The 13,445-nt window shown below is 47.4% G+C and overlaps 1 protein-coding gene and 1 long non-coding RNA gene across 3 annotated transcripts in view; one reads left to right on the top strand and one right to left on the bottom strand.

Annotated features, from left to right (window-relative positions):
- The first annotated feature begins 6,035 nt into the window (after positions 1-6,035).
- ASPSCR1 (ASPSCR1, UBX domain containing tether for SLC2A4) overlaps positions 6,036-13,445 on the top strand; it is a 38,988-nt gene continuing 31,578 nt past the window's right edge. Inside the window, exons 1-4 of one of the 2 annotated variants that reach the window (XM_027667468.1) lie at positions 6,036-6,149; positions 6,221-6,276; positions 6,895-7,006; positions 10,760-10,860. In XM_027667468.1, the coding sequence (XP_027523269.1) occupies positions 6,051-6,149; positions 6,221-6,276; positions 6,895-7,006; positions 10,760-10,860 (368 nt within the window). In that variant the 5' untranslated portion in view covers positions 6,036-6,050. The remainder of the gene's footprint in view (positions 6,150-6,220; positions 6,277-6,894; positions 7,007-10,759; positions 10,861-13,445) is intronic. The other variant, XM_027667469.1, reaches the window with a different exon arrangement.
- Positions 6,141-6,897, bottom strand: LOC113958886. The gene is made up of 3 exons (XR_003531648.1): positions 6,787-6,897; positions 6,551-6,683; positions 6,141-6,234 (listed from the first exon to the last, which is right to left on the bottom strand). It is a non-coding gene; the product is annotated as an uncharacterized LOC113958886 (long non-coding RNA).

The following is a 13,445-nucleotide window of genomic DNA, read 5'->3' as shown; positions in this document are numbered from 1 at the left end:
GCACTGCCCGCCCCGCCCCGGGACGTGCCGCCGCCGCTCTGCCGGCGGGGCTCGGCCCTGCGCCCCCCGGCCGCCCCGGTGCGGGGCCCTCCGCGCCGGCCCGGGAGTGGGCCGCGGAGCCGGGCTCCGGCCTTGCCCCAGTCCGCGGGGCGCAGCGGGAGGCCGGTCATTTGGCCCCAGACATCGGCGTCCGGTCCGCGTAGCTCCCGCGGGTGACCGGGGCGGGCGGCGGATCGCCCCCGGCCGGGGGATGCTGCTGCCGAGAGCGGGAGGGGGCGCGGAGGCCCCGGGCCGGTCGGGGAGCGGCGGGCCCGAGGTGGGGGGTCCCGGGCCCCCTGCAGCCCCCGGCCGACGGCGCGGCTTTCCCGGGGGCCGAGCCTTCGCACCGCCGAGGGTTCGCCTGGGTGCTCTCGGCAGCTTTACCGCCGCCGGCTCCTCCCGGTTGTTCTAGGGGGGCCCCGGACGATTCCAGTGTTTGCAAGAAGAATCCTGGAGAAAAAGCCCTGTTGTCACCAGAGCGTGGGTCGTCTCAGAGAGGGGGAATCTATGGAAGTGCTGCCCTTATCTCAGACCTTGGAATTGAAAACCGAGGAAAAACAGAGATAATGCTATGTTTTAAGTTATTGATGTAGGTACAAAATGGGACAGCTCGTGCTCTTAAACAGCCCTCCAGAAAGGAGCAGGGAGGCTGTCTTTACTGGGAAATATAATCTATCTGTGATCAGAAAAGGTGAAAATAGTACAGTCTTAAAATAGCACGTGGAAGGGCTTTTTGTCAAGCAGGACTTAGGGCTGTCCAGCTGCTGCAACTATATTTTTTACCTTATCATATTTGGACTTTCTGAGTGTGTCCCCAGCTCTCTTTTTCCTACACACGTAGCACGTTGGTTTGGTTTGCTTGCCGTGTTGGGGCTTTTATCTTTCAATTACTCTTACATACTCTCAGTTTTTGCTCTGTCCTCACTCAGATTTTTACCTTCAAATGTTTCATGTAAGTGCTGATATTACCCATGGTAACTTTATAGTCAGGAATAGCCATTAAATTGACCATACCCCTCCACAAATGCACTATATTCACTCCCTGATAGGTGTGTGGTCCTAGTACATTCCTATATTATCATCTCTTTCCCTACACTGGACTAAACATCCTTTCTTCACTGGTTGTGCCAGGTCTGAACAATGGATCACTGGGACTAGGTTCCACAAGTTGCAGAGCTCGTTGGTCAGCCGGAGCATAGCTGCAGCTGCAAACTGCTCTGTTGGTGCAAAACCTGAACAGAGAGAGCAGTAAGTCCTCAGAGTGCTCCAGGATTGCTGGAGCAGTTGGCATAAACAACTCCAGGACCTCATAGTCCAATAGCTACAGCAAGAAACCAGGAGGGATAAGATTGCTGAACTCCATCCTTCAGAGAAAAGCAGCCATGCCTCCTGCTGCTGAGCTTGTGTTCCTTCTGGTGCCTGTGCTCTTTCTCTCTGTGGAGGGCTGAATTCCTGCACTCCATAAGGCCTTGTACCAGCTGGTGCATTAAGAGGGGTATCATGCACCAGGGAAGAACCTAGGGGCAGAGAGGAATATATGTTAAAGTTGCAGACCTTTGTCCCAAGAGGTGATGCAAAAAAATTTAAATTTTGCCTGGCTTGTCTTTACTGAGCCCACCTCAGCTTTATTAGCTCTGGTTCAGGTCACTTAGGAGGGGTCTTTCAGAGCGCTCTTGTTATCCTTCCAAAGCTCAGTAAAATGTTTTATTACCTGCCATGGCAGAGCAAGGGGCTGTGAGGAAGAATGTAAGGCTGTAGGACGGTCTGGCATGACAGACTTTGACTTTTAGACATTTAAATCTGGTACCGTTCAACTCCTTGACATACTGAACTTGAGAGAACATCAAAGTAATACAGATTTTAGAGAAGGTTATAACACTGTCCTTCAGCATGAAGGTTTCAGTGAGTTTTAATCCTTTGCTAAGAGACTGCCTACATTGAATAGATGAGGCTCAGAACAAAAGGAAGCTCAGAGAGAGCTGAAAGAATTGGAGTCCTGCTCCAGGCACTCAAGATTGGGCATTTTTATTGGTAGGAGTGAGGCGTGTAAGAGGCAAGCAATAAACTTTTAACGATTGGGAATAATGTCAAGGGAGATGCTGTTTTCATTTAATACCTTCCAAAGTGAAATGTCCTGCATAATGTATTCCACTATGTCCCAAGATAGTTCTATATGTTCAGCATATTGGACTATGCTATGCAAAAGTTTATGAGACAGTTCTGAGTTCCCTCATACCCTGCCAGGACCAAAGCAGGCCCAGCACTTGTCATTTGGGTGTTTCCCTGTCAGGAATCAAGAGGGTTACACCTGGAGTCCTGTGTAAGGCCTCATGCCATGGGTAGCCAGGTCTCAACGCCTCATTTGAGCCACTCTGCAGCCTGGCTCAGTGGAAGTTCTCTGGTTTGTTTCTTGGGTCTTGTGTTGATCAGAAGAGTGTGTGTGTGTGTGTGGTGTCTGTTACCCCATAGAACAATACTCCCCAACAGGAACAATCCTATTTTTGCACAGTCATGCTACTGCTGCCTCCTCTGACCCTGGGGCTGGGAGGTGTAAAGCACTCTGGGAGAGCAGCAGAGCCCGCTCATAGCCTGGGTACAAGTGTGAGGTGCTGGGCGATGCTCGGGTGAGAACCGAGCACTGAATGTCTCCAGGACTCTGTGCAGTCAGTGACGTTTGTACAGGCAGCAGGAAACACTTTCCAGAATCATTGTTACTGTGATAAGTAGCTTGTTCTGCATCATGTTTTGGAGCTGGTTACTACGTGTTTCTGGATGTTCACAGCTAATTTCCTATTCGTTTTGAAAGAAGAAAGAAAAAAAGTGGGGAGAGGTTTTGCTGCTTTATGAAGAAGCAAATGTGTGTTGCTCCCTGTGTGCCTGTGACTGAATGCAGAAGCAGACGGTGCCAGGGCTACATGTTGAATGCAAAGCACCAGCTGCCTGAAAGGTGGGATTAAGGAAGGTCATTCTGTGGTGTGTTCACTGTAATTACTAAAGAAATGCAATTTATGAGAAGTTTTTGGAGGACATTGTTTGGCTGAGGCTCACCTGGTAGATTTGCAGGCATCCTTCAGCCAGTGGCAGAAATCTGAATTAAGGGTGTTTTCAGCTATTCCCTAATGAGTTCCTCTTTCTTTGTGGCACTTTAATGAACTGCAGGTTGTAGTTACCTCCCTCTTCTTTCTCTCCTGATGCTTCTAATTTCAGATAAATATTTGAGATTAGAAGTGGCTCTGGGTATGAAATGTGACCCTTCACCTCCATGCAACTTTCTGATTATGCCATGCCATTAATAACCAGAGCACCTCTAATCCTGCAACTTGGAAGTGTTCAGCTCAAATTACATTGGTATCTTTTTAACAGGAGCAACATTTCTTTAAGAGATGTGTCACTTCCAAATACAAAATAGGAAACAGCTGCCTGCTTCAAACATCAAATAGGAGCTACCCCCACCCAGAAATGAGACCAGTGTTTTGGGCTATGTAACCCAAAATGCTTCTTTTAAAATGGAATGGCTGCTCTGCCTGAGCAGCAGGATAATCACTGCAGTTAACAGAGCCATCTTAATTGTTTCTTCTCCTTCATACCTTCTGTAAAGGTATTAATTAGTGGAAGAACAGGATATCTTCATTATGTGTGAGATGCTAGAAGAGCTTTGGATCTCTGCTCTATTTTAAAGACTAAGAAGGACTTGAACATTGTAGATATTTGTTGCACCCTTTTCTGGATCCCTTTCCCCACCCACGACGTGGGGCGGCCCAGTTCTAGTTCCATTTCCATCTGAGGAACCATTCTGACACCTTGAAGGATGGGGAAAGGGAACTCCAGGGGTTTCTTCAGGGGTCTCTTCTGACCCTGACCCTGGAGGGGAGAGGTGCTCCCCCCACACACCCCCGCACGTGGCCCCATGGCCGGCACAGAGACAGGACACCGGGCGTGGAGAGGAGGCAAAAGAGAGTTTATTGTTGAGGATGTTACATTTATAGGGTTTAGGAGGATTAGGAGAGTAACCAATAGGGTTTAGGAGGATTCACAGAGTAACCAATAGGGTTTAGGAGGATTCACAGAGTAACCAATAGGGTTTAGGAGGATTCACAGAGTAACCAATCAGAAGTCTCAAGGGGCTTACAGGAACACCCAATCACAGGAAGGGGTTAACAAGGACCAATGGGAAACACCTCAGGACACCTTCCCAGGACATTCCTGCATGGATAACACTTGTCGTGGGGGGTGCTGGGAAGAAGCATATGTTTGTAAAGAGACCACAAAAAGCCATTTTAAGACATGTTTAAACAACAGTTTCCCTATATAATGCAGGTTTAGTGCTACACCCTTTTTTAGGCAAAAGTGTGTCAACTTTCAGAACAATCTTGCCCTTAATCTTCATGTATTTTACAGCAAAAGGCAATTGAAAAGATAGGGAATTATATAATATATCCTGAACACTTTATAAGTGCTATGGCAATGATACTGCCCAATGGAATGGAAAGAACAAACACAAAGACATTTTAAAGCATTGTTTTAAACATTATAGACCTGGGCATCCTTTATTATTATTGCTACATCTCACTGAACAGTTACAGTGAATCCACATATATAAGAAAACAGATGTCTCTTCGTCATTAAAATTCCCATCCACTCTTCTTCTCCTTTCTCCCACACTGCTGACATGGTAAAACAAGTGTTATCTCTTACAAAAGCATCTTTCCATAAAAGGATCTTTTTCCTTTATAAGCCAAGCAAAGCAGACATTTTTGTGGGTGCTGGGGGTAGCAGTGAGGACTTAAGCTTAACATATATGATAAATATAGAAGTAGAGAAAGTATTTGGCATGTGGTTACAACTTAGGCTAAATAAATTCCAGTGGTTACTCAAACTAAAAAGTTGGGGTTTTTTTATGATAGCAAACAAAACAGACTGTCATTGAATCTGAGAGTGCCTTTGACTGAAGAAGGCCTTGCTGAGACTGAAGGAGAAGTCCATAAATGAAATAAAGTCTCTGGGAAATTTTGTATTGTAATATATATGATTATTTTGGTTCCTTGGCTGCAGCCATCTCACCTAACCAGCTGACTTTGCAGCAGCACTGGCCATGACGTTTCCAACTAACTTTTTTATCCTTTTTTTTGGCGAGAAGAAATGGCTTTCAAGGGCAGCAGGATGCTGTGGTTGGTCTGACCAGCGATGCCCTGATTGTTACACTGCCTGGACACTCCCGTGGCACTGGGAACGCGGCAGAACGCTCCCTTCTGACATGCGGGGGTCGCCAGGGCTGTTATTTGGCTGTTATTTGGCTGTTATTTGGCTGTTATTTAACCTTCCCTGTAGGCGCAGGGATCTTCGGTATCACTGCTCGGGAGAGAGCCAGGAATCCATCAGCCCAAGGGAGTTGTGGCCACCAGCGGTGCCCGGCCCGGGGCGGCCGGCGCTGCCCGCGGTGCTGGCAGGGCCGATGCGCTCGGTCCGGGGTCACCCCTTACGCTGCCGGGGGGGGGGTGTCCCGGTACGACCAGGAAATGTTTTATTTCCTCGGAGCAGGTGACTGATCCCGACACTGGAAACCCAAGGGGCAACGCAGCGCCGTCAGCCACGGCGGGACGTGCGGCCGCTCCCCTCCCGCTCCCCTCGGAGCTGCGGGCCCGGCCCCGGAGCCGCCCCCACCACGGCCCAGCGGGCAGGGCCGGGGGTCGCCCCCGCCCTTCGCCGGGGGAGCCGCCCGAGCCGCCCCGCGTCTGCCCTGCCGGGGGCCGCTGCTGCCGCGAGCCCCGAGCGCTCCGGGAACCGCCGCCCGTCGCGGGCGGACAGCTCCGCTCCGGCCCCGGCTCCAGAGCCGCCTGCCCGGGACTCGCCCGCGACGCGCTTCCACAGCCACCCGGCCGGGCCGGTTCTCTCCGCTCCGCTCCCTCGGCCGCGGCCCGGCCGCGGCGGGGCGGGCCCGCAGCAGGACGGGCCCGCAGCAGGACGGCCCCGGGCCGGCTCCGCCCCGGCCGCGGGTCCGGCGCTGGCGGAAGATGGCGGCAGCGGGTGGGGGCGGCGCCGCGGTGTCGGTGCTGGCGCCCAGCGGGCGGCGGGTCACGGTGCGGGTGGGGCCCGGCACGGTCCTGCTCCAGGTGGGTCCACAGCGGGGAGGGCGGGCCGGCGGGGCCGCGGGCCGGCCGTGACGCCTCTGTTCTCTCCGCAGGTCCTCGAGGAGGTCTGCAGGAAACAGGGCGGCAGTCCCGGCGAGTACGGCCTGAAGTGAGTCTCGTCGCGGAGCCGGGCCCGGCTGCCCGCGGCCCTGGGAGAGGCCCCGCCCGCCGGGCCGGGTCTGGCGCTGCCGGAGTCCGCGGCCCGCCCGGGGGGTGTCCCGGGCCCGGCGGACCCGCGGCGGGCGGTGGCGTCCTGGGGGCCGGGCCACACACCGAGGGTCAGGTCAGGGCCTCCCGATGGCCCCGTGTCACTGCCGCGGGCACGGCCCCACGCGCGAACCTCGCCCAGGTCACACAGTGGCAGCACCCGTCTCCCCTCTTACCTGGGGGTTTGACCCTCTGCCTTTATGGTGTCGTAATCGAGAGGCCATTTCTCTGAGCGGCACTAAAACAAGAGTATCTTGGTATTTAACCAGGCTTGGTTATGTAGTCAGTTGTTATTTATCTCTTTAAAGCCTAAGAAGAAACATACATTTGAGTATTTTCTCTGTGACCTCTACAAACTGCAGCTGTTTTGGTGAACAGAATAGCTTTTGTTGACGATTGTTTTCTGAATTACCAGTTGTCCATTGTTGAATCGAGTTCCATGGCTTCTAGTCAGCCTCTGGGGAATTCTCTTGCTCAATACCTGGACTTTGTATTGTTCAAAGACTATGTTCTCCTTCAGGTTTCAGAGGAGCATTTTGGACCTGTCGTTGCAGTGGAGGTTCGCCAGGCTGCCCAACAATGCCAAGCTGGAGATGGTGCCAGTCACTAACAGAGCAGAAGCTGGAACCACGGTATGTTTGTTTACACAGTGTGACCTGATTTGTTGAGTTACCAGTTCTGCTGATATGATCCCATCCTATCTGATGAGCAAGAGCACAGCTCAGTGTGGCCAATGCCTGTGCAGGAGACCAGCTGAAGACAGGTTGAAGTGCAGTGGAAAGTGCTGATTTAGTTGAAAGTCTTTGCTTATGTTCTGCATGAGCATATGGTGCCAACTGTGTGTTGGAGGAGAATGGGTTCATTTGGGGAGCTGAAAAACTAGTAGTCGTGGACGCCTAGGAACTTAAGCATCACTGATGACTAACTCAGTTCCCTTTCCTAATTTCAGTTACAGTTGCTGTTGTCTGCCTCTGGATTTTGACTAAATCTCAAATTCTTACAGAATTCTCTTTTGCTGCTTTCCCAGCATTGCTGGTCATGGTGTGTTCACACAGCTTTAGAGTCTTTTGTTACATACGCTGTCCCCAGCAGTGGCCAAATGTCCCTATTTAGTATGATTTGAAAAGGGCTTATGGATGCTGTGTTCTCTAGGAATTATTGCCACATTTAGGAGTGTAAAAATCTATACATGTCACTGTAATGGCTGGAGGCATAACTGTTAAAGTGACACATAGGTGTTAATGTGTGTGAACTTTTTATGTCATAAAAGTGATGTATGGTCTTATTTAAGTAGCCTAGGAATGAAAATTTGTCTATTGCTGACAGTCATTGCTGACAGTCATCGCTCTTCTTTCTGACTTCCTCAGGGGGAGTTTCTCAATTTTTATGCAAGTTTCAGGTCTATTGGTGCTGATCTCTTAATGTCTGTCAGCCAAGCTGACAAGTTAGTGGTGTTTGTTGTAGGCAGTTGCTCTTGCTGTCACAGAGAGAAACTGATATGTTGAAATGTGAACTTTGTGTTGTGAGGCGGCTTTGGAATCTCTGCTCTAGTTCACTGTGGGTGTGCAATGTACTTTTAGGGGTCACTGATGTTGATGTTTTTCTCTGTAAAACCTCCATGTTCTTTGTTTTGGCACTAATGCCTTCTTTCTGACTTTGTGGTAGAAAGAAGTTTGTGCTTCAAATGACGTCTTTAGTTAAAAAAAATACCACAAACTGGGAGCATCTGCTTAAAATTTTCAGTGAAAGATTGTGATGGAATGGAGTTTGTCGTCCAGAGGAAAGTGTTTCTGTTGAAATGGTGCAGTGATGACTTTATCTGACATTTGTGTCCAGTTGGGAGGTTGAGAGGTACTGAAGGAAAACAGCAATTTTATTTTTTTCCCCCCAAAGTTATATTATGAGAAAGGGTAAGAAGGACTGTGTGCACTGTAGGAGAGAGGTTATAGCATGGAATCACTAGTTTAGATCCCAAAAGAGAAGAGCTAAAAGAAGTGTAAGTTGTTACTATTTAGTTGTAGTTCAGCAGAAGAATCTACAGAAGTGAGTCTTCTCTCAGAGTGCTCATTGCTTTGTCCTGGGGGTGAGAGGATGCAGCAAATGCATGTGTGAAGGGTGGAGCCTGAACAGAGTCACTGTCCCACAAATTTGAGCAGAGATTCCACTTGGGAGAATTTCACAGTGTAAGAAAAGACTTGGTACAGAACAATTGACTAAAAGAATTCCCTGTCACAGGGAGCATGTGCCAAAGACTAAGGAGTTTAAAACAGCCAGGTGGCTGTGACTGGGCTGTGGTGTCAGTTGAGATGCAGAGTTGGTCATTCTGGCTGGCTGCAGTAATGTTGGGATGAATCTGATTCTGTGTCTTCTATTATTCTATCTTCTGTTAAGATAATGTGGGTGGAAGTAGGTGTGCTTCCCTCTGGTGACAGCAGTTACCCTGGAAACAGAATACACGTTTCGATAAATTATGAGTTTGTTCAGCAAATTTGATATTTTAAAAATAGAAAGCTTTTGGATTTGCCTTTGCATGTAGAAAACATTGTTTCCCATAAGACAGTTCTTTAGTGAAAAATGGAACAATTTCCACTTGTGATGGCAGGTGACCATGAGTTCAGCTCTTGTGTTAAAGTTGTCAGCCTTTTGTTTAAATGTTTGTAAACTTAGATGATAATTGTCACTGGTCTCTATTATTTTAAGTAGCGCTTGGGATCTTTAAAGAGACTTTTCTAATTGACTGAATAGAACTTTCGTGACATGTTTAGCTTTGAACTGTCGCTCAACAACTGATGCAACTGGTAGTCTGAGTTTCTGGGCTGGATTCTTACAGAATGGTGATGTCAGCTGTCATCACTCTGCTGTTGCTGAGAATAATCTAAGGCTTGTCTCCCACGTAGGAGAAACCAGGAGGTTGTGTTAGTGGTGGGATGAAACGACATTGTTCTGTTGGCTCGTTGTTAATGATGCCACTGTTTCCTTTATGTAGAAGAATTCCTGTCTCCAGCAGATCAACATTTGCAGTCCTGTGAGGATTGGTGGGAGCTGAGGCAGATGACAAACATATTCCTCCGCGGAAATCACAGTCGATTGCTGGAGTGTGTGGTGTCTGTTTTCCCATCTCCCTCTCTTTCTCTCCCCCTCTGCCCTCCTGCTTGCACACACATCTTGCACTCATAGTGAAGCTGACTGAAAGTGTTGGTAGGGACATGTGAAAACACAGAATGAAAGAAAGTGTCTTTGGCTGTCCTGGGCTAATGTCTTTCTCAGGCTTTGGAATAAGGCCAGTTTCTGTGGACTTCAGAAAACTGTAGTTGACTGGAGAAACCAGGTTCCATCTAGTGGCTATGGTTTTTTTTAGGATTTTTCTTTAGGCAAGTGAGCTAATTGGGAAAACCTAAGAGTTAGACATTCTGGAGAAGGCTGAATATTCTCTAAAAGGTAAAAAAAAACCCCAAAAACATGAACACCTGAAATGCACTGCCATTCTCCATCTCTTGGTCAGCTGCTAGACTTTTCCCTTGAGATGGTCAGGAGTTTGAGGTTCTTCAGCATGTGTTCATTTTAGAAATACTTTGGATTTTTTTTTTTGGGAGGAGTGGGGAAGCAGTTCTCTGAAGTGCATGTAGCACCAGCTAATGAACGTGGATGTTCACATTCCAGGCTGGAGAAAGCCTGTTAAAATAGGCAGCTAGCTGGCCCTTGCCTTTTTCTGCAGTAGTTCAAGAATTTGATAACTGAACATCCAGAATTATTTTTGAGATTTTTTTGCTACTTCACTCTGGTATTGCATGTCAAAGTTTGGTGATTAGAAAGCATTAGTGAGTTGCAAATGTTGTTTTGTTGGACTGGTAATGGTTGTTTAGGTCTTCAGTAATGCAGGGATCCATGGGGACTGTACTCATGCTTTCTCTGTGTGGATGTGCAAGTACTCTGCTTGTTTTGCCCCAGGGAAGTTGTTCTGCAAACTGATGCTGAAGTGGACAGAGCTCTGTGTTGGTGTTTTAAGTTGTGCAGCTGCATCAGTCCTTTCTGCCTTACTGGTATTTGTTTTATGTAGGTGTGAAGATCCTTTCTGTAAAGTTTCATCTGGTGTAAACCAGAACAACTTAGTTGCTCATGATGACACATTACTTGGGATGTTTGCACTAGCTTTTATCTGAACGTGTTCCAGTTCAAGATATGACAGGGAAGAGGGGCCCCTGAAAGCTGGTTAGTTTTCCAGGATAGCCTCCCCCATGCTCAGGAGAAGTCCATCCCAACAAACTGGAATTCAGGCCAGAATGCCTGCACATATGGACAAGGAGCACTGAAATACTTTAAAAAGTTGTGAAGAAAGAAAAGTTTTCATTCAATTTTCAGATGAATTCACTGTGTTTTTCCAATAGGTTCGGATAGCATTACAACTAGATGATGGCTCCCGTTTGCAAGACACCTTCCTCTGCCAACAGACTCTGTGGGAACTTCTCAATCATTTTGCAAAAATCAGGTGAGCAACGCAGTGAGAAAATTCTTGTTTGGATGGATCTCTGCATGGCAGTAGTTACTTGTTGTTATGGTGATCCGGCTGAATCCTTCAGATTTGTAGAGTTTGCGTTATTTGACTGTGGTTTCTCCTTTATTACAGATATGTTTGCCTTTTCCTTGCTCTTTCAGATTTGACACTCCATAGTTATATTATTATTTTTTAATCCTGCAGTAGCACTCCTGATTCGGGGCATAAACTTGTAACAAACTGCTAAAGCTGTGAAGCACTTATACTAAACTGGGACATGTTGCCCCACCTGCCTTTTACACAAACGTGTTTGAAGTCAAGTTACTGCCAGAGGTGAGGTGCCAGCCTGGATGATCTTGATCCCCAGTATTTCTGTGCTGCAGTTCCCTGTAGTGCAGGTGGTTCTTAAATGAGTTGCTGTTGCTTTTGAGGCTTGCTGTTGTGCAAGTTCTTCAGGGAAATCTGGAGCTCTCAGCAGGCTAATGTGGAATCTTCAAAAGACTGATTAGATCCTGCTTAAATGGAAGAATTTATGCTTCTACATTTATTGAGTATGTACATGGGTTAGAAATCTTATTATTTGAGTCCAGTCTACATTCAGTGTTATCTCTTGAGTTTTGAATTAAAAACACTGTATTGTTTTGAAATGTCGAGCTGATAAACTTTTCTAAAAGAAAGACAGTTCTTTTCTCACGGCTTGGAAGATGAAGCCTTGAAGCTGTGATGGCCATTCTATTTTTAATTGTTAGGGACTAGGTCTACACTGTGACTTATGAGTAGAAGTCAAAAGGAACCGTTTTCATGTAAATGCTAGAGAGAAAAGAATTCTTTTAATTGAGGAAAGAGGTAGACCAGAAAGCCCAGATATGATTTTAATAAGTGTTTTAAGTTCCCTCTTGTCCTTTACTCTACATCCTTTGTGCCCTCTGGGAGGAGAGGAGTGCCTGTTGCAGTTTGGGGACTGCTAGACTGGTGGGGGTGTTAATAATTGACAGTGACAAATAGCCTTTGTGTGGCTTTCTCACACATTAGTTGACTATTTATTCGGTTTAGATTTTGAGCTTTTTATATAATTTTGCTCTTTTGAAGTGGTTTTATTGTTTACAGGTTATTGTAATACTACTACTTAATATACATGCTGCTCTTAAGCTTCTAACTGCTGCACTGTGCTATGCATTCTTAACTAGTTCAGAACACAGCTGCTGTTTTCTGCCCTCTTAAAGCTGAGCTGAGATGTTTGGATGGACTTTGCAAACTTTTGATTAAGTTCAACAAGCAGCAAAGGTGCTGTGTGTGACTTAGAACAAGCTGGATCTACAGCCATCTTTATGGATTTCATGGGCTGAGCTGCTGTTCAGTGTGTTTGGATTCACGTAGACTAACTAGTCAGCTAATTGTTGATATTTGCTGAATCCTTCCTTGGACTTTCCAACTGGAGACATTTTCCTGGAATGCTCAGCTGCTCTAAGTGCGTGAGGGGAAGTATTCTAAATCCACTGGAATTTCCCCTGGGTTTCCAGCGTCCATCTCGGCTAATTGGATCTGAAGAAGGTCTGGAAGCTATTGTAGGGTTGCTCCTCCTCTCAGCGTGCGGCAGTCCTTGCACAAGATGTTTACAGGCCCTGTCAGATCACTACATGAAGGAATCTAATCTGCTTGCCGTTCCCCTTCTGAAGAGGAGCACATCAAAGAGAGGACAGTGTGTTTGATGTGTGTGCTTCCCCTCAGTGGGTGCATGTAATGGATTAGCAGCAGCTGGAGGAGGAGCTTCCAAGAGTTAGACAAAAACAAGTCTCTGGGGATCTTCGCCTGGAGTCTGTGCTGCAGGGGCTGGTTGAGTGCACAGCGTCGTCTGCTCTTTGAGCGTGAGGCCTGGGAGAGCTGCTGCCTTTCTGTCTCCCACTCTTGCCCGCCTGGCAGCTTCAGCAGCTTTGGGGGCTCTTGTACGTGGGAGTGATTGCACTCTGGACACTCAGAGACATCTTTGATAGTAATTGTGACTCTTCACTAATTCTGTGGTGTCATTCATTAGGTTTAGATATTTTCCATACATTTTTAGAAGATGACTGAAAGAGTTGCTTGGATTGAAGTGGAAAGCAGTTTTTGGAAAAGTGAATGAGACTAGATTCTGTAAGACAAACTGGCTTGCTCTCCTGTGGGTCTTTGGTGAGGGCACGTTCCATTGTGCCTCGGGTTCTTTTCTCCTGAATGGTGATCATACACCTTTCCTGATAGGCAGCTTGAGGTTCAAGCTTTTTTTCCTCTGGGCTGTTCTGTCTGCCATTTCTGTGATTCTGTACTGTTTCTCTGTGTTTCAGCAGTCCTTTATCTTTTGTGCACTGTTATTGAGGATTCCTGTAGGGATACAGCTGATCCTAATTGGAAGCAAAACCCATTGGAAATGAGGTAGAGATGAGTATCTCTCCTGAATTGCCTGGAGAAGTCTGAGCACAGTAGCCTGCTATGGTGTGCTAAAGGCCAGTCTCTTTGGTGATCTTTTGTTCCAATTTTCCAATAAAGACAAGATTTTTTTTTCTGCCTTTCATCATCAGGCATTGGCTTTGGGAACTTACTGGGGT

Source organism: Corapipo altera, unplaced genomic scaffold (assembly GCF_003945725.1).
Source record: "Corapipo altera isolate COAL_440 unplaced genomic scaffold, ASM394572v1 305, whole genome shotgun sequence".
NCBI classification, from domain to species: domain Eukaryota; kingdom Metazoa; phylum Chordata; class Aves; order Passeriformes; family Pipridae; genus Corapipo; species Corapipo altera.
The sequence above is the reverse complement of the archived record's forward strand: the minus strand, read 5'-3'. Positions and strand labels throughout refer to the sequence as shown.